We start from the raw sequence: 20,527 nt of genomic DNA, 5'->3' as shown, positions 1-20,527 counted from the left end.
TTATCTCTGCAGCGTGTAGTGCTAACCTGCGGTTATTTGGGTCATCCCATTGGCCAGATATTGATTCTTTGCAGCTAAACAAATGTCAAGCATTGATTTGTTCTCAGAAATACTTAATTTTACAACCATAAAAAGATCAACTTTACGATAATAGCCTGAACCAGGACGGAAGGAAGGTTAGAGAGTAATGAATCTTGCAGTATTGACCGGATGGAGCCAAATGTTATGATTTCACTCTGATGCTGAGACTCTGTGAGGAAATATAAACACCTGGAGCTGATGTGTGTTTCATATGATGAGGCAGTTATTGATAGTTTTATATTCAGTCAACAGGATTCATTTACCAGTGATGGAAAGTAATTAAGTACATTTACTCATGTATTTGTACTTTACTTGAGTATTTCCATGTGATGCTACTTTCTACATTTCAGAGGGAAATATTGTACTTTCTACTCCACTACATTTATTTGACAGCTTTAGTTACTTTTCAGATGAAGATTTGACACAATGGATAATATAACAAGCTTTTAAAATACAACACATTGTTAAAGATGAAACCAGTGGTTTCCAACCTTTTTGTCTTTTGACGTCTTACAAAAAGCAGTGTGTAGTCGGGGTCACATTTCACATGTCTATGAGTTGTTAACAGCTCCACCAAATAGTGATTTTTCCCTCTAAACTTCTCACATGCTTTCATTTCAATAAATGTTCAAATGATCCAATATTTCAGCAAAAATCAAACATTAGAGAAAAGGCATAGACTGTATAAAAATATGGACGTAGTTACCGTGACGTCACCCGTTGGTTTCTGAAGAGCGGTTTTGAAGCTCCGGCCGTCTCCATCTTGGCAGGGCGTGACGCTGCCTAACTCCCGGCCAATCAAAAATGGACAAAGAGGCGGGCCGAATGGCTGAAACAAGCCACCTAGCGGCTGGCGGACCTGTCACTCAAAGCAGCCATGTCCTTCATTATGCAGAACTTTACGACTTAATAAAATTTAAACAGGTGAGTTATAAAAAAATTCACCCCCCGTACAGTTGTCATGAAAGAGGAAATTAGCTACAGAGACCAAAACCGTTGTTTGTACCAGACTGTAAACATGTTTATTTCTGCTGTAAAGTTGGACATTTTAACATGGAGGTCTATGGGGATTGACTCACTTTTGGAGCCTCAAGTGGTCGTTCAAGGAACTGCAGTTTTTGGCTTCATTTGGCAGCCCCAGAGGTTGCTGCTTGGGAAAAAGTCCAAAAACTGAAAACAGATTTGTGTATCAGAACTTTGTTTTTTCTTCTTTCCTCTCCCATTAATCATCTCACCACCCCTCAGATTTATCTGCTGACCCTTTGGAGGGGCCCCGACCCCTAGGTTGGGAACCACTGGACTAAACTAGCTAACTGTATATAAAGTAGTGTAAACTAGCTCCACCTCCAGCAGCTACAACAGTAACATGCTGCTCTAACACTGATGCTTCACTATTAATAATCTAATGATGTCATATATAATAATATTAGGTCAGTTTTATTAAATGATCATTAAAGACAAAATATGAAGTGATATCTTCTAAATTCTCCTGCTGTGAACTTACGTCATGAACTCTGGAAGGGGATATTGATGTTTTTATGCCCTTTCTGTATTCTAACCAGGCGGAATTGATTCGCCCCTTTCGACTTTGATCTCTGTGTTAACTCGCTCCATCAATACTCCTTCCTGCATTATCACAGCCTCCATCGCCTGCTCTCTCTCTCTCTCACCTCAATGGGTGGCAAATTAATCCTGTTTCTCTTGTTCCTTTTAATCAAAGGACTCCTCACACCACATGCCGGGCCGTCATTAAAGGTCAACGCAGTCGGCAGATGAGAGGGAGCAGAAACAGCTGATTTACGGCTAAATGATCCTGTTTGTGATCACAATTTTCTCATTACGACTCATTTGACAAATATAGAAAGTCAATGGTGATGATGTGTCTTGCTGTGGGAATGTTTTGAAGTTCAATTGCTGGAGCATAATATAATGCAAGTTATTTAGTATACTATCTTTGAAATGCATCGATAAAAGAAAAAAATTAATAATATGAATAATTAAAGCTGCAAGCAGCGTTGGTCGGGACCTCGCACTCTGGCTCGTCGGGATCAGATCATTTTGCTTTTTAAAAATGAGGGATATTTCCTACAAGTGTTGTGTGCTTTTATTTTGAAAGTTTGATTGACATGTGTACTGTCAGGTGTGTAGAGACAATAAGTAACTGCAGCTGGACACAGAAAAATACTCATATATTTGAACGGAGATTGTGAGTGAACCCACACCTTTTTGAACATTTACTGCTTCCACATAGTTTTAGATACAAACTTCATTTGAACTTTAACTGAGTCACGAGACTTTGACCTGCAAATCTTGAATTTACATGTTTTTTCTATCTTTTATTGTTTTTGAGATATTAGAGTGTGAGTTTTAAAGTCTTTTCTTGCTCCTCCTGTGATTTTATAATGAGTGTGTATTGCGGAATGTTTCACAGCACTGAGGGAGTGACATCACCAGGAGCAGTTGGAGAGGAGGATTTTAGAGTACGCTTCTTGTGAAATCTCCTCATGAATCCCATGGCTTTGGTCAAAGCTTACATTAAAAATCATATTTTAGTAGGAAATTTCGTGGCGATTCCATTGATACAGGTTTGAAAGTGGTCAGACTTATAGTTTAGACGTCAGAAGCCTCTGTTTGACACAAAGTTCATGCCCATAGATTGCCTCCCCATTGGTTTACATTGTAAGGGTGATGTGGCACTGCAACTTTCAGGGCTTATTAAATCCAAACCGTTCGAGTTATTACAAAGTTTGTAACAACTTTTTTCAGCACAGTGTCATAAGTCATCTATTAAAGGTTGAAGCCGATACCATTAACGCCCTCGGAGGAGATAGTGTTTGTTTGGGGTCCAAAATCGGAGCAAAGTCTTACTTTGAAAGTCTGATTGTGGACTTCCTGTTGGATTTAGGTCAGGGGTGTCAGTGTATGATTTGTAGGTGAGACAAATAATTGAGTTTTGGTTTGATCTCTCTACAACATTCCTACGGGCCGTGGCAGCCATTTTAGTTACACAGGTGGCGCTAGAGATCACATTTTGGCACTTTAGGGGTTAATTTTTACATTTTATCAAATTTTTCACCAGACCTGATGTGTGTGCCAAATTTGGCGAGTTTTTGAGCATGTTTAGGGGGTCAAATTTAGGGTTTAAGTGGCGTAATAATAAAGAAAGAAACAAACAAACAAACACACGAAAAACAATAGGGTCCTCACCCTTAGGTGAGGACTACTGTTTTACATTAGTCATCTGCCTTTTGGGCTCGGTCCCTAATAATAAATAACCCAAGGACACTTACTTACCTACAGAAAAACATGCAAACTGTTGATGAAAAAGCTTGGCTGAGAGGGATATCAAGATAAAAACAATGAAACTCAGTTAAAAATGTTAAAATAAAAAAACAGTTGAAAGGATTGATGATGCGATGATTGTCTGGAGGGAAAAGGGAGTCACAGGCCTGAAGGTGGAGTTTTATAACTTCCTGGGAGCATCGAAGCAGGAGCGCTAGTCTGGAGTTGCGTCCCAGTTCCCTTTATTTGATCATTCCTCAATCCTCGCTTGACAAAGTCGTTCCAGTCTGCCATCATGAAGGCCGTCCCAAAGTGTTTATTTCTGCTCTGAGGATCGAGGATCGAGGACACACAAGCCCCAAATTTTATACTTGATTAGGTTTCTGATTCACCGTCTAGTTAAAATAGAGGATATGTGTGAATTATGATCAACAGAACAACCAAAAACAAGTTTAATTTATTAAAGTGTTTTCATGATCTGTTATTTCCCCCATTAACCTTTTATTATCAATAAAATGATATTCAGACAGAAGAAGGGAGTCTGTCAGTAAGAAACATTTATATTTTACATCTTTTATAGTCATTTCCATTCATTCGGGTTTGTTACATTGTTTCCACTTTCCCTGAAACATTCAGTTCATCTCATTTCTCCTCGTTTCTTCTCTCTTTGCATTTTCTTCTCGTGTGTCTCGTTGCATCTTCAATGGGAGCGACTGAGGAAAGGAAGGAAAAGATGCAAGTGAGGGAAACATGGATGAAATGAAGGGAATAGGGATGTATCCTGTTTGCATGCAGCTTCCTCTCCATTTAAATTCGGCACATGACGGCACGTCGCTGCTTGTGCCGACCTGAATGATGATCTGTGTTGTACATAGTTTGGCAAATTTATTGTATTGATCTTGATTGTGTGAAATAAATATAATTGAATTAATTAAATAACAAAGAATGTGTCTTGGCGTTTGCTCTCACAAATGCGACGTAGAAGAATAAAGAATAAAAATAGAGCAAAAAGTCATAATAAATAATGAAATACAAAAAATTATATTAAATTTAAATTCAAAGTCTATTTACAGAATAGAATTATAATAGTTGTGAAATGGGATATAAAACTTTAAATGAAATATGGACCGTGCTATGGAGGACGAAATGAAGTGTATAAAATATAAATTATAACACATTATGATGTCTCGGTATCTGGGCTCTTTGGGACAATATTCAATAATAAAATTCAGTCGATGATATTTAATGTGTTCCCTTTGTGTGACTCAAAAGCAGAAGCACTCTGTGTGGTTTCATATGAAAGGATATAAGTGAGGCCAACTTACAGAGCTGCTAGAACGTCGTTGTTCAGACTGATTTCTGGTTCATTCTGTGATATCTCGCTACCCACCGCTTTTTGTCATCCATTTTTCATGAGCCGCCTGCACTCCATCCCCCCGAGGGATTCCCCCCCGGGCGGCTTACGCAACCAGTTAGATTGTGTAGATCTGTGATTTGTTGATTGTTGCACTACTTTTCTTGTTGTCTCACATCAACGTCATGCCAACCACCTCGTTTTTTCACTAAATACTTTGCTTTGTGTTACGTCCTTCATCTGTTTTCTCCTTCTACTGAATCACCACACAGCACAGTGCAGTTATTCTCACACTTAACACAAAAAGAGTCCAGTGACTTTAAAACACAGTGAACATATCTTTGAATTAAATTAAAGTTCTGTTCCAAACATTCAAAGTTTCAGCTGAAGTCATGATGTCACTTCCTGTCCAGCTCCTGTAACTCGACACAATCTCTCATTCAGTTTTTCTTTCATCGGCATACAGGAGACATTTAAACCTTTGCTATTTTAACAAAGTTAAACAACATTTTCATTGTACACACAGAAAACTACAGCTCCCATTAAAAGAACTACAAACGGAGCAGCGTGGGTACTTACGTCACCGTAACTTGGTCTCGTCCATATCCATAAAACTTCTTGATGCTTTATCCTGCAGTCATTGTTGCTGTTTGTAGCTGTAATCTGAGCTGTGCAAAGACTTTATTACAGATATGATGTCTAGTAGAGGTGAGCCCGAATAGAAATACATTATTCAGCAAAGCACAAATAGTGGGTTTTATACAAATATTTGTTTCATACAAATATTTTAAAAGTTATTTGTTGGGGGTGTTTCCCAGAGATAAAGCTGAGCTACTGACACAAGCAAAGTGGTCCCAACAGATTCTCCATAACCTGTTGTTCCTCTTCTCCTTTCCACAAAGTTAGGTTGTAAAAAATAGGCAATAAATGAAAAGTGCAAAGCAATAATTGCCTTTGAAGTTCCTCCCTACATGTTAAACGCTGTGCTGTCTGTGTGTTATGGGTGTATAAATAGGTAGAGGTCTGTCTGCAATGAGGCGATGAGTAAAGTTTTATCTCAGTAGTCAGCGCAGTCGTCTATGATCTGAGACTCCAGTTAGAGACCCGATGTGGGGACCTCCTTCATAAGGTAGTTTATTCATGAACACTTATTGCAACACTTTAATTTTCTGAAATTAAAAGTGTAATAAAAACAAAAACAGAATTTTTAAGCCTCTTTCCACTTTTATTGGAATACAAATACAAATACAAATACAAATACTGGGATCTCTGCACATCCCTCGTGTCACAGATTAGCATGAAAAAAACGAAGTACATTAAATTGATGAAGGAGATCTCATCCTGAGGAGGACAGCAGGAGCCCGTCCTCCTCTGTCCCCCACTGCCCCCATTTGTAAACGTTTTGTAAATGAAAATAAGCCTCAGGAAAGAGATGTTATGCTGCTGCTCACTAACTTTGTCTCTGCTTTCTTTGTCTTTGGTGCTCTGCTGGACGTAAACACATCGTGAGTCAGTCTGATTGGACGTCATGTCTGCAATGCATTCTGGTTGTTGTAGGATTCCCCCCTAAGAACAGTATAAATAATCATTTGTTCTTAGTTTTCTATAGTCAAAGGGCACCTAATTCAAAAATAATTGCACATTTCTACTACACAGGTGATCTAGTTTAAAGAAATCCTCATATTGACAGCGGTGAGTTTTTCCTTTAATGTTTGAAAACTATAATTTCAACATACAGTCATTGATTCTTGGCTGCTGGTCTTCATGGATCCACATCGACATCAGAAAACATTAACAACTATTGAAAACGATACAGTATCAATAAAAAACAAAAAATAAGGCTGAAGACACAAACTATAAAGATTAGAAAATAAGTCAAATCATTTTATATTTGACTAAAACAACATGAACATATTTTGGAATAATGAGACAGCAGCAGGACAGAAGCTTCAGAGGTTAAATTCAGCGACTTTTCCCTTTAAGAAATAAATGACAGTAATTATAAGAACCATCATCATCATCATCATCGTCTCTAACTGCTCTGTTCCACTGTCACAGAGACCTTCAGTGGGGAAATCTTCAGTGGGAGTTTATCACCAGTGTAAATGTATGGAAACAGTCTGTCAGTGAAAGTGTGTGTGAAGGTGTGTATGTGTGTGTTAGTATCAGGATCAGAGAACGACAGATTTCCTCTGTTCCAGTCCAGATTCACTCTGATCCTCTGGAACTTCTTCTTCACTGGGAGATCAGTGGAGGGAGCTGGTGGTGAACGTGCTGAGTATTCACCTTTATAGAACCATATTCTCCATAATCCAGACTGTATGTCTCTCTTCCTCTGGACAGACTCTGATAACACACCCAGTGTCCAGCCTGTATTGTCTCCAACCTCGACATCCCAGCTGTGAGTCCCTGAGTTAAAGCCCTCAGAGCCCAGAACAGAGCAGAAGGAATTAAACCTCTCTGGATTATCAGGAAGCTGCTGTTTCTCTCCTCGTCTCACACTGGTCAGATCTTCAGACAGGATGACTTTTGGATAAGCGGTGTTTGGATCCAGAATGACAGGAGTGTAGGAGACCATCTCCTTCATGTTGTTCCAGATGTTGAAGGTCAGGTTGCCCAGGTGTTTGGCCTGGTCTATCAGAGCTCCTGAGGGCAGCTGTGGATCATCCAGCAGGGGGCAGCGCTGGACTCTTTCCACTGCAGCCTTGTAGTTGTGCAGGAATGAGACGTCTTCAGCTCTCAGCTCCTCCTCTGTGGCTCTGACTGTGTGTGAAAGAGCTGCTATCTCTCTGCTCAGAGCCTCCATCTTCTCCTTCATCATCTGACTCTTCTGCTCCTCTTCCTCCCTCAGAGCAGCCATCCTGGCCTCCTCTTCTTCTTCTAGAAACTGGTGAAGCTTCTTAAACTGCTCCTTAATCTGCCTCTCTGTGTGTCGGGCCTGGACCTCAATGTGTTCTGCTGTTTGATCAAACTTCACTTTAACTTCTTCACAAACCTTTAACTTCTTCTTTAAAGGCTTCAGAGTTTCTTCAAGTATCTTCTTGTGTTGTCGTGCAGCTTCATCGACAGGTCTGATTATGTGGTTGGTGTGTTTTTCTGAATCTCTGCAGATGTGACACACTGGCTGCTGATGGTCCAGACAGAAGAGTTTGAGTTTCTCAGAGTGCAGACTGCAGAGAGCCTCTGAAGCTCTCTGATCTCTGTCCTGTAAGAAGGACTCACACAGGTTCTTTAACACCAGACTAACAGGTGGTTCATCCCTTGAAGATCTTCTCTTACAAACTGGACACTCACGTGTTTGTTTCTGTCTCCACCAGCTCTTCAGACAGTCTTTACAGAAGCTGTGGCTACATGACAGAACAACAGGATCTCTAAAGACGTCATGACAGACCGGACAGCAGAGATCCTCCTCTGATCTGGAAGACATTTTGTCTCCGAGTGAAGCTGAAAACACAGCGGACAGAAAGTACAGTCAGTCATGGCTCCCCTCCCTCCTCTACTAACCTCACTGACATTTACTTTCATTTTGACTCCAGTTTTTAGTCAAACTCACATTCAGTGTGTGGAGAGTCAGCAGGTTGAAGCAGCAGAGTTCTAGTTTTCACTTTTCTCTCCTGTAGCTGTTCTCACTCAGAGGAAGTTGTTAGTTTGGTCTGAAGGTGAATCTGATCGTCTGTTTTTCAGTCTGTGTGTCTCTTTAGAGACGAAGAATAAACTGTTTCCTGCTTTGTCTCAGATGAGTCAGCTGAGGGGCGGAGCTTTGTCAGACCTCTTCTAATAAATGTTGTTGCTTCACATGTAAAACAGGGTGTGTTTCATTCCAAAGTTCAAAGATACACCTACCAACTCCTCTAAAGATTAATGACTAACAGGTTTTATCTGATTCTATCTGTACAGTACAGAACAAGCTTTTATTGTGCAGGAACTTAAGGTTCACATAGCAGTGATGTAGGCAGAAACTGTATTTTGGGTGGGCCATCTTTTCCCAGAAAAACTGACTTGTGAAAAGTTAGAAGAAGAAAAAAAGAACAAACAGACAAACTGAAAAACGAGCGACGACTTCGCAACGTTCTGCATCACAAAGTCAATAACAGTAAAACACTGTCTATCAAACATGCTCAACCAACAGAGCATCAGATTATAAAGGCTGTACCCAACAGTACACACAAAAAGCGTCATTTACAGCCTGTACAGATTAAAACAGAGTGTGTTTCATTTAAAAGTAAAACACAGCGGACGAGACGTTCAAACAGGAAGTCAGTTGTGTTTCCTGCTGTAGAAAGTTTCTCAGTCACTTTGACTCGTGTTTTTTCAGTCAGCAGCAGGTTGAAGTTGAACTATTTCACTACTTCAGGTCTTCAGTGCTTCCTGCTGTAACTGTCCTCTCTCAGTTTAAATCACAGCTTTGTAATGAAGGTAAATCTTACCGTCTGTCTGCCTCCTTCCAGTGAAGCTGAACAGTAAGAACCTGTTTCCTGCTTTGTGTCACATGATATCCTGTAAGAGGTGGAGCTTATTAAAGGAACAGATGATAAATATGATGAATACGATCCGTCGCGCTGCTTTGAGATCACATCATCATGTCAACATAACTTTCATGGGAAGAGCACAAAGAGAAGATGATGATGATGTGATGAAGCTCTGTCAGCTGTCTGCATCTCAAATGGAAAAAATACACAAGAAACCAAACTCATCTCCACTGTTATTCTACTGGTTTTTAAAGAGACATGAAAAACATGACAACACTGGTACCAACACAACTGTAGCACCACTAATAAAACCTCACAGTAACATGACATCAGCTATATATTAAACAAAAGCTGCTCAAAGATAAAAACAGTGAATCAAAGTGAAATACAAATAAACAAGAGAACCAACAACAATAAATAAGATCAATAAAAAGCACTGATATGTTTTGGATATTTAAATTAAATGACTCTGAAAATGATCTAATGGGTTTCAGATCATTTCAAAAAGTAAACTGAGAAAAAACTTTGCAGCTGATTTTCTCAAACTTTACATTGTTATGGTTTTATATTCTTATTCAGTCCATCACGGATCTGTCAGAAGTCTGATGATATCTGTCGATATTAATAACAACAAATTCTGGCTCATATAAGTGTTTTATTTCTCATGCAATGATTTTTAAGGCCCGATTTGTTTCATACAAATATGTTAAAGTTATGTGTTGTTATGTGTTACAGAGATAAAGCTGAACTACTGACACAAGCAAAGTGCTGCCAACAGACTCCATAACCTGTTGTTCCTCTTCTCCTTTCACAAAGTCAGGCTGTAAAAAACAGACAATAAATGAAAAGTGCAAATCAATAATTATCTTTGAAGTTCTTCTACATGTTACAGGCTGTGCTGTCTGTGTGTTATGGGTGTGTAAATAGGTAGAGGTCTGTCTGCAATGAGGCGATGAGTAAAGTTTTATCTCAGTAGTCAGCGCAGTCGTCTCTGATCTGAGACTCCAGTTAGAGACCCGGTGTGGGGACCTCCTTCATAAGGTAGTTTATTCATGAACACTTATTGTAACACTTTAATTTTCTAAAATTAAAAGCGTAATAAAAACAAAAACAGGATTTTTAAGCTTTTTACCACTGTTATTGAAACACAAACAGAAATAATTTTGCTGCCTCAACAAATACAGATACAAATACAAATACTGGGCTCTCTGCACATCCCTAATGTCTAGCCCATAATTGAAGGCCGCTAAGGAACATAAATATTGAACAAACAATGATATTAGATGTTACCTAAGCATATGAAGCGAGCCACATGACCTATGATTGAGAAAGGTTCTATTCCAAGGCTGGATTTTTACATGTTAATGAGATTTTTAATCCGGTTTTCTTACATCTGGAGCAGAGTTTCACTCCGGCTCTCTATGGACATGAAACATATTATTCATCCGTGTACAGATGAAGCACAGATGAAACACAAATACCACTAGGAGAGGAGAAAAAAAACCCAACATGACCTCATCCTCTGCAGCACATTAAAAGGATGGAGAGAGGTTTGAATCCACATGGGTATGAGTGTACAGCTCCAACGCTTCATATACATAATTAAAAAAAATCTGAAAGGTTTTGCTGCTGTCTTCCATTTCCTCACAGCGACACAGAATGCATTATCAGTGCTCTGCTGCTAAACTGTGTTCAGGCTTTAAATGCTCATCTGGGAAGGTTCTAACGAGCTGGATCGGCACGCAGGAACACAGAAAAGCAGAGCCGCAGCTCCCCCTACATCTTGTGTTGTTCAGCAGTTTGCTGCAGGAGCCGAATGACGCAGGTGTGGAAAACCTGCACAAAATCAAAAATTAATTGGAGTATTTTGTATGCAACACGGTTCTCTTTTATCCCAGCGTGTTAGACGTACCTTTTCAGTGTAATCAAACTCTCTACTGCACTTGCTTAAGGGCACCCTGCAGTCATGGTGGAAACTACAGGTATGATATCAAGCAGCCGCTTCCTCTTTCCTGTAACTCCACGTTTGTGTAGGGAGACAGCAGCATATTTAAAAATGTGGGGAATTTTGGTTTCCCAGCTTCGCCTCGCTGCACACTCTCATTTCCACTTCTGGTGCGACGGGAACGACGTGGTCTGCACATGTGTGACTGTGACTGACGGCGAGGACGCCGTCCTGAAGCAGGCGGCGGCGTTCCTTCATCCATCGTGTGGCAGTGACACCGAGCCAGATGGTGCTGGTCTCTAAAGCTCTGTGCTGAGCTGCTGCTGCTGCTGCTGCTGCTGTTGTTGCTTACTGACTAATGGGACATCATGGCTGGCACACCTGAAGACACTTTCTGTCCTCCTTACTCTCCTTTTCCATCCACGTCAGTCTAAAAGAAAAAAGAGAGCTGCGGCACGAAGAGTTAGTGAAAAAATATTATTATAATTATGTCTAATGAGTCCTGCAAAGACCTTTTGACACAAATTCCCTTTTGGGGCTTTAACACTAAATAAATATCACTTTTAGTATGATAATGATAATACTGCAGTATTACAATAATAACCATCCATTTCCAAATCCTAATTTTCCTTCTTAATTCTCTCTTAACAGCGTCCTCTGACTGTCCAGCTGCTAAAATCCAAAGTCCCCCTCAATTATTACCTTGTGCTCACCTCAAAGGACATATATCATACTCCATCACAACTATACAGAACGGCCATAAGGGATGATGGGGATGATGGGGATGGTGCTGCTGGAGGAACTCTTCTCCATCTGTTGTAGGACTGCAATAAAATAAAATATTTGGTTTGGTATAACAAAGCAAGCATGATCCAAACTAATACAGTCATTCCACTGACACCACAATCAGCATCTTCACAGAACAAAAAGATCTTTTTCTCTCGCTATGTACGATCACAGAGAAGATCATCTTCAATAACTGGATTGTTTTAAATACACCAACTCAAAATAATGAGACAGAATACGTTGACACACATGGGCACCAGTGGAAAGGTACTTTATGTCACTACAAAAAAACAATTTTTATTTGTTTATTTATTTCTCTCTCTTTTTTTTAATTAAGTTAATAATTGAGTCTTTTGATTCTGTACAGTACAGTGAGAAGTGAAGGACAGTAATAATGTTTGACTGATATTGTTTGAGGGGCTTCAGGTGAAGGGATGGTTTATATTTGCAAGCTGGTTTTGGAGGGTTACAGATGGGAGGACTCACTTCTTCGTTCATTAATTGTCAGAATTTTGTATTTGCTGTTTCTCTGTTTGTATCTTTGTAAGTCATTAATAAAACAAAATGTTTCAACAGTCAGGAGCCCAAATGAACATTGAAACCTGTTCATACTGACCATTAGAAGATCCCTTCAAAAATGTATTTCAAAGTTTATCTGAAGCTAATATGAAGCTTCAGCGTCCAAATGAGTCAAATCAAGTAGATATCTTTCAACGTTACAGTCTTTTTAGTGCCAAAGTTCCTCTTTTTGTTACTATACTTCCACCTGCAGCTCAACAGGGAAACACTGTCCGAGGAAACACAAAGAGGGAATTTGATGCTAAAAAGACTGTAAATGTGTCAGATATCCACTTGATATGACTAACTCAGACTGATGAAGCTGAATAGAAGCTTCACACAGACTTTTAAATGACTGTGTGGACACACTGTGGATTTTTGGCCTCCATCACTTCCATTGAAAGCACATTTGAAGGATCTTTTAATATCCAGTAGTGAGGAAAACCTCTTTCACTGTTCATACGGACACCTGACTGCTGTGTGAACCTTCCTTACATGATTACCATTAATCTTACTTAAATTCAGTGATAGTTTGTTAAAAATCCAACAACCACCTTTTATAAGCCTAAATTCATTGATGGCAAATAAAGTTTTATGTGTTTAATTATCAACACTGAGAAGAACTGGTGGGGGGGGGGGAGGGGAGGGGAGGGGAGAGGAGGGGGATTTTCAATTTTAGAAACCACAGAGATAACACTACTGTGAAAAAAGACTTATCACAGAGAAAATGTCCCGCTTTGTCCTTTCATTTGGTAATTTAGTGATTCTCTCCTGCTTCAAATCCGTGATTAATATGAAAAACACCCACCCGCGGCACACTGGGAAGTTACACACTGAAAGTCGTAGTTAGGGGGGGTGGGGGAGGAATGAAATCAGCCCTCAGAGAGAAGCACACAGAGGCGGCAGCACGTCACCACTATTCACACAATTCACTCGACTTACTGGGAATAATCCTACACGGGTTGGCTTTAATTGCAGGGCACTCGTTCCAACATTTTAAATACAATATTAGAATGACAGAGTGATAATCATCTGGTTAGAATAGCACGGCTGCCGCTGCTGATTATAGCTTCTGTTGCACATGTGGCTGGCACTATTCTTTACACAGGAGAAGAAAAGCAGGAGAGACAGAAAGAGAAGTGAACGGGTCACTGTGATTTCTCTGAATGTCTCCTAAACGCATTACGCCGAGAAATTACTGTTTGGCTCGAAGGTGTATTGTTGGGAATTGAGGTCATTATGATTCTCTGAGACTTCTGACACTAAAGACAAAATAACTTATAACAAATCTGCTAAATGGTGTTCAGTAAGAAAGATATTGTAAATGTCAGGGCTGTGCTGATGTGATGAGACACAAAACCATATTAGGGATGTGCAGAAGGCCCAGTATTTGTATTTGTATCTGTATTTGTTGAGGCAGCAAAATGATTTGTATTTGTATTCGAATAACAGTGGAAAGAGGCTTAAAAATCCTGTATTTGTTTTTATTACGATTATAATTTTAGAAAATTAAAGATGAAAATTAAAGTGATATTCAAATTAAGAAATGTGCGTCATGTAGCAGGTGGATGTGACTCCCCTCATTGAGACCTGCTGATAGACGTCACAGCGGAGCAGAGGAGAGACACTGAGATAGTGATGTAACCGACCTGCACGCTGGTATTTGACATTGTTTATTTTTCTTCCCAAAAACAAATAATTTTTGAAATATTTGCATGAAACAAATATTCGTAAAAAAAACCCACTATTTGTGCTTTGCCGAATAACGTATTTGTATTCAAGCACACCTCTAGTCCATGTAGTCCAGTGGTCGAAGGTACATTAACTCAAATAAATATACAACTTCATACTGTACTAGAGATTAATATTTTTCCAGAAAATTAGACATTTCCTGTCCCGGGAACAGAAGCACATTATCGCCGGGATTGTTTTTCAGGTATAACTTCAGCTACAGTCAAAACGCATTGGTCACATTTCAAGCAACACTAAATGCAACAAGGAGAAATATGCATAAACATATGGGTTCCCAACCTGAGTGTACCTTTAGTGTATTATTTTGTGCTACTATTAAGGCAAAATAATGCCATTTAAGTTAATCAACATTAGAATGAGCATAATATAAACTTTGCATGCAGCTTGAACTTCACTATAGCTGTGAGGAATATGAAATGCCAAATTCATTGCCTGTGATCTGTCAGCCCAGAACAGCCTCATGGAAGTGATATTTGATTATTCTTCATCGTATAAACAAACGAAATTCATTAAAGCAAGTAATCTGACATTTTCAAAGTCATTCTATTAAAGAGGTCACAACATTTACAGAGCTGACTACGGACCTTTTGAGGCAAAGACTAGAAGAAGCGTTTTAATCACTTGTAATGAGATAAAACTGTGTAAAATAAAATCAGAACCATAAGGTGTAATTATACCACAGGAGCCTCAGAACTAATGCAAATGAGAAATAAATGTTTTCCTCAAAATAACTTTATTTTTAGCAAATGTAAAAAAATGTATAAATATGCCTACATGCATATGTCAATAAATACACAGCAAATACAGCATTTAACTGTAACGGTAATACTGTCTGATCCTCTCCTTTCAGACATTACTGTCATCTCAGCTTTGTCAGCTGGTGCTGGGGATATTTAGGACGGAGGGTCAGGGTTGTCATCCAGTCACATGTTGTACTCTGGATACACCAGGAGTTTCCTGATCCAGCTGGTCCATATGTTGGCTTCCAATCACCCTTTGACTGAAGCGGGAGACCTGGAAGGCAAACACTTCCTCCTTTGATGGTCTCTCATACTGGTTCTCAGGGAACAAATGTTGTTGGGTCCTCAAATACCTCATCAAAGACGAGTCTCATCAGGTCATTCACATAATCTGTAAAATACTGCATTCAAATAGTCACTTCCTTGTGTTTTAAATTAACTACTTCTCTGAATCCACCTTCCTTGTACATATATAAAGTCCATGTAAAGCAATAATAAATATGTGCTCTGAGTTTGTTACGCCACAGAAAAATGTGTAATTAACCACCCAGCCAAATTTGAATGATTAAAAAAGTCGCCAATTATATAAATTAGGTTTCGGCAGTACTCTCTGCTCTGAAACGCTGGGGGCGTGTCTGCTGAAAGCGCTGAAAGCACGGCCTAACTGAACAACCTCTGAGTTAACACTGCTCAAAGCAACCTCCTGTATAAAAATACACAATTTAAAATAGACTTTGTTTGTAGGTGTAAGGAAAGCAACATGGATGATATTTTAAAGATGAAGTAACATTAGGAGCTGCTGTTTAATTCAGCACATATTTTGTAGGTAAATGTGGAATTCCAGTAAAAATTTTACTTAAATTACTAGTTAACAAGCGAACTAATCATTGCTATGTTAAATTGTCATTTTTTTCAATGGAGTTTGGTGCACTTAATGTTACTCACTTCTCTGCTGAAAAGTGGCTTCATTGTGGCAGTTACCCATTTCCCCAAAAGTTGCCTCTCACGCTGTGCTTTTTGGTGAAATGCTGCTTGACTAATACTCTCCCTCTATATCCGTCCTCCCAGCCAAACAGCCGGTGCTAAGGGCCATTAACAGACACTTCAGCTGAGTTTAAAATAGCTCCTTGAGCACTAACATTGACCGAAAATGGTCAACGTTACTTAGTGTAAGTAGGGTCTGTTTTTACTGGCTTTGCAAAGCCTTCACCCTTCTTGGACTTGGGGAACACGACCTTGAAGACACCTTGTCCTGCAGACGTTGTTCTCTGCATTTTCATTGTAATGCATTACCACTAGTTACAACCTACAATAACAGACTGACTCAACTCAATGACCCAGGACTCAATTTTGTTGTAAAACTTATTAGCCACTAATCAGTAATAAGTTCTTACAGAATCCATTATAAAGTATATTACCTGCACAACATACCAATGAAAGGGAAAACCACATTCTTGGGTGTGAAATGCAGGATCAAGCTGTGAAAGGCTTCTAGCGATGATGTCGGGTTGTGGTGGGTCAGTTGCCATTGACCCTCGAGTTACATTACAAAAAGATTTTGTAAAATAGTAGCCCATTAAAATGGTCAGGACACCAATACATTGTCATTACAAAAGAGATATTTGAAGTGCTATTAGGGATTTTTTGAACATTGGTGATATTATTAAGTGATAAATGAAACAAAGTTTAACATTATTTATTTATTTTTTTAAGACTTGTAAAGGCACATTTTGTTTACATACCTCGTTGGAACCGTTCCTTTGGATCCCTTGACACTTTGTCAGTATGTTCTCACTTGGGGAAGACGGGGTCATCACGCATGTGTACATCCTGAATGTGGTTGACCAGTGACTTCCAGTTGGCAACCTTTTCGGACCCTGATGTTGAAGAGGTCATACTCCAGTAGACGTGCTTTTCATGCTGCGCAGCCACTTCAACACCTCACAGTCCTTATTTTTTGCAAGTTTGTTTAGTTTCTTGGACAAACCTGATAGAAAGTACATATGCAATAAATTAATATTCAAGACATTACTTGATGATGACTGTTACAGTGACAAAATACACAGAGTATGTCAATGAGCCAGTAACTTATGAACAATACAGGGATAAATATTTACCTTTCTCTAAATGCCACACGTTGTAGAACTGTGTGATGTTGTGTTCCTTCAGAAACGTCTGTATCTGTGGATGACAGTCAGTAACAATGTATTCCACAGCCAAACCATTTGACTCCAGAAGATCTAGGCATCATTTCAGGCCCTCCTTCTCCACGTAGTAATTACCACCTACTTCATTGCTCTGGTGTTGGGTGGACAAAATTGCAAAGACATAAAAGTGAAGCATAAACCTACTAAAGCATGTTTCAATATGTTGCAAGAGTAAAAAATAATTTCCCAAAAAGTGTACCACACCTGAACAAGCTGAAGGTCCATAATGGCGTTGCTCTCCAGGTGCATCAGAGTGTAGCTGCCATACTTTGCTGAATGCCCTAAAGAAAACATAACAGAGAAAGTGGCAAGGCTTTTCAACACAAATTTAAAGTATAAGTTGGAGGCTTTTAATAACAGACCTGTAACTCAGTTACAGGGATGAAAGGTCAGCTTTGTAGGTGTGTCCACCCAACCCAAAATATGTATGTTGTTGTCCTTGCAAGAGTGTCCCTTATCTTTTGGGTGTAGGTAGGAGGAGTTGGCCCTCCTGTGTTGCGCCGTGTGTTTATTTAATGGTTGTTTAGTTTCCCCGATACATAAGTCTGTGCGTTCCTCACTGCATACACCAGGTTGCTTTTCTTGTGTTTGAGTGTGCGGTCTTTCGGGTGGACCAGTGTGTCTTAGTATGTCGCTGGTTTTGAAAAACACAGGGATAGAGTGTTTGTTGAAAATCCTCCTGAGTTTCTGAGATACTCCAGACACACATGGAATGATGATGTTCTTCACCACCTGCAGCGTTTGTGTTCTTCCTGGATCTTGTTGCTGTTTCCACAAAGTTCCATTTAGGGTGTCCACAAGCCTTAAGTGCATCCTTCAGGTGTTAGCGCTCCCTCTCTTGGGCCTGGGCACCTGTTGGTACATTATCAATTTGATTGGTGCAGGGTTTCGATAACCCTGCACCAACCCAGTGGGTGGTGAGAGTCAAAGAGTTAGTATTGGTCTGTGTATGTGGGTTTCCTGTATACTCCAATGTGGAAGCTTGTGTCCTCTTCAATGTGTACGGCACAGTCCAAAAAGGCCAAGCTGTTATTCCTGATATCCTCTCGTATGAATTCGGTGCTGTTCCTATGAAGGAGTTCAAGGCTCTGATTTCTACTTCCTCCATGTAGAGGTTGGCCACAATGGGAGATACTGAAGTCCCTCGGATGAAAGGCAAAACATCTTCAAGTATCTACAACCAAGTCCAGTTTCCCTCGCTTCAACCCTCCTTGGATAACCTTGACCTGGAGGACTGAGAATCTTCACAGACATTCTACTGATCCGTCTTCCATTTGTGGACAATAGCAGCCTCCAGGTACATCTTAGCAAGCCTCCTTCAGGTGCCAAACTAGAAAATCTGGAGCTGCATGACTTTGCATATCTATTAATACATGAAAAAAAGGAAAAGTTGTAGAAAAGGTCAACTGATTGCAATTTTCATATGCTGTGAATGGTAATAGGGATACCTTTTCCAGCTGGAAGAAGGATGCACCAGTGAAATATGTGGCTGCTGATATCTGAAGGGTGCCAACGGGGATGCTTCCAACCAAAGGCTGGCTCTGCCACTGTCTGGAGTAATGACAGTTTTGGCAAAGCCGAGTGAAAGCCACATAAGTACCCATTCATTGTCGCTGGACATCACACTCTCTCATGCACACTGGACAGGTGTCAAACAGCTCTCTGAGGCAGTTTTCAAAAACAATGCATTTCATATCACCATACGTGGATCTTAGCTCAAATATAATACATTTGTGCTTTAGCTTTCCAATTTCCAAAAATGAAACTTGCCACATTTTAGATTCCTGTGTAACAACAGAGTCACCAGAGTTATATGTTTGAGTTGGGTGGCTCAGCATGGAACTCTGTGGAAGTGTCTCCCTCTCCCCTTACAGGTGTTGAAGACAGCGTGAAATATGATTAACTGGAAGTGGTTTTTGTGCCAGCACTGAGAAAACACACTGTTGCCTGGACATCTATGTTAATAAAAGGATAAAAAAATATATAGATATAGTTTGTGATACTGTGATGCAAGCCAATATATCTTCATGTGTTTCTAGTTTATAAACTGATCTTACTCACCTTTGGTTCTTACATGTTGTCCCAGTGTCTCAATGGAAAGCTTTATGCCATCTGTTGTCCTACTGGTGGAGTCAGTTTGGGTGCCTACATGTTTGAAGGTGACGTCCTGCTGTGATGTCCCCAAAGTTACAAAAACAATATCATACACCATGTCAAACTGATTTGAATTTATAAAATGTACAGTAATCAATAGGATACAAAAGCATATGCTAACAAAATTATCCCAGCAGTGCACATGCATTTACTCTACAATTTTATAACAAATCTCAAGAATTACTCATCATAAAGAAAATACAAAGAATTCATTGATTCTTTGTCCTCTATCATTTTGCCTTTTTGCTCAGGGTTATGGATCCACCATTACTGGGACAAGAGTTTGTACAAGAGAGGAATGAGAGGAGAACAATACCCCAAATACTATTGGAGCCAAACATACTGTACTGTATTGCTACCATTACCCAAATAATGCCATGCCAAGTAGGTAAGCTGTTTCAGAACCAGACGCATGCTAATCATGCTGAAAGCAACTTTACAGTATGAAATTGGCTGTGTATCTGCTCTTTTGTCGGAGTCAGTACTAACAATTTTGCAGTGTCAACAGAAATGTTTGCTTTGTTAAGTGTTGGGTACCATTCAGTCTTGGTGTCTTGTTTTGCTAAGTTACATAAACTACTGTAGCGGCACGCGTAACGTTACTTGAGCTGTGGGACGGCTGAAATCATCCAAACAGCAGCAGTGTAACAATGTCATTTTAGATAGCTAACTTTGTACAAATACATTTGGAAAAGTACTTTGAGAACCAAAAGTGTGACAGTGCATGTGTTTGTCTTTTCATCTCATTCAGAGTCAAACTCTTTAGGCTAGTTATTTTTAGCTAACAGCTAATATTTAAAGTAGTAGCAACATGTTTACATTAGCACAGCTTAACCGCAACATTAGCAAACATTATGACTTCCAATTATACTGCCTCCTTAAGGAAACATAAAGTATATTGCTAGTTTATTTATAGGTTGCAGATTTGGAGTTGGGCCCAACAATGTGGGGACTGTAGTGTCTCTGATCAGTAGCTTCTTTACAAAACCTGCATTGAATCGGGCCGGGCTGATGAAACAGTCAGCGCTGAAATGAGCCAAACAGACAAAATTCAGACTAAAATCCTGTGATATTTCCCCAGAAGTAGGCCTACATATTTTATAAATATATTCCAATATGTTCTAAATTAAAATAAAAAAAAATGCAAAATTAAAAAATCCTGTTTTCCCATTAATATATTTTCGGGAAATGGTTTGAAT

General features: G+C 39.5%; 1 protein-coding gene and 1 long non-coding RNA gene across 6 annotated transcripts; both read right to left on the bottom strand.

Annotated features, from left to right (window-relative positions):
• Positions 1-6,316: 6,316 nt before the first annotated feature.
• On the bottom strand, positions 6,317-9,851 carry LOC121889633 (E3 ubiquitin-protein ligase TRIM35-like). 2 transcript variants are annotated; one of them, XM_042401765.1, is made up of 3 exons: positions 9,145-9,851; positions 8,271-8,507; positions 6,317-8,161 (listed from the first exon to the last, which is right to left on the bottom strand). In XM_042401765.1, exon 3 carries the CDS (start codon positions 8,142-8,144, stop codon positions 6,750-6,752), a length of 1,395 nt encoding a protein of 464 aa, XP_042257699.1. In that variant the 5' UTR covers positions 8,145-8,161; positions 8,271-8,507; positions 9,145-9,851; the 3' UTR covers positions 6,317-6,749. The 2 variants fall into 2 exon arrangements, with proteins under 2 accessions (XP_042257699.1, XP_042257690.1); XM_042401756.1 differs by lacking the exon at positions 8,271-8,507.
• Positions 9,852-10,437: 586 nt separating this feature from the next.
• On the bottom strand, positions 10,438-20,197 carry LOC121889664. Of its 4 annotated transcripts, XR_006093597.1 has the most exons (8): positions 19,236-20,197; positions 18,623-18,725; positions 17,379-18,537; positions 17,085-17,148; positions 16,710-16,954; positions 11,845-11,955; positions 11,099-11,579; positions 10,438-11,022 (listed from the first exon to the last, which is right to left on the bottom strand). It is a non-coding gene; the product is annotated as an uncharacterized LOC121889664 (long non-coding RNA). The 4 variants fall into 4 exon arrangements; XR_006093585.1 differs by lacking the exons at positions 10,438-11,022; positions 11,099-11,579; positions 11,845-11,955 and adding an exon at positions 17,257-17,265 and having other exon boundaries at positions 15,005-16,954; XR_006093596.1 differs by lacking the exons at positions 10,438-11,022; positions 11,099-11,579; positions 11,845-11,955 and adding an exon at positions 15,005-16,501.
• Positions 20,198-20,527: the final 330 nt, after the last annotated feature.

Source organism: Thunnus maccoyii, chromosome 3 (assembly GCF_910596095.1).
Source record: "Thunnus maccoyii chromosome 3, fThuMac1.1, whole genome shotgun sequence".
Lineage (NCBI taxonomy): Eukaryota > Metazoa > Chordata > Actinopteri > Scombriformes > Scombridae > Thunnus > Thunnus maccoyii.
The sequence above is the reverse complement of the archived record's forward strand: the minus strand, read 5'-3'. Positions and strand labels throughout refer to the sequence as shown.

Coding starts and splice junctions, on each gene's coding strand:
- LOC121889633 (XM_042401765.1), bottom strand. CDS start 8,144: ATGTCTTCCAGATCAGAGGAGGATCTCTGCTGTCCGGTCTGTCATGAC.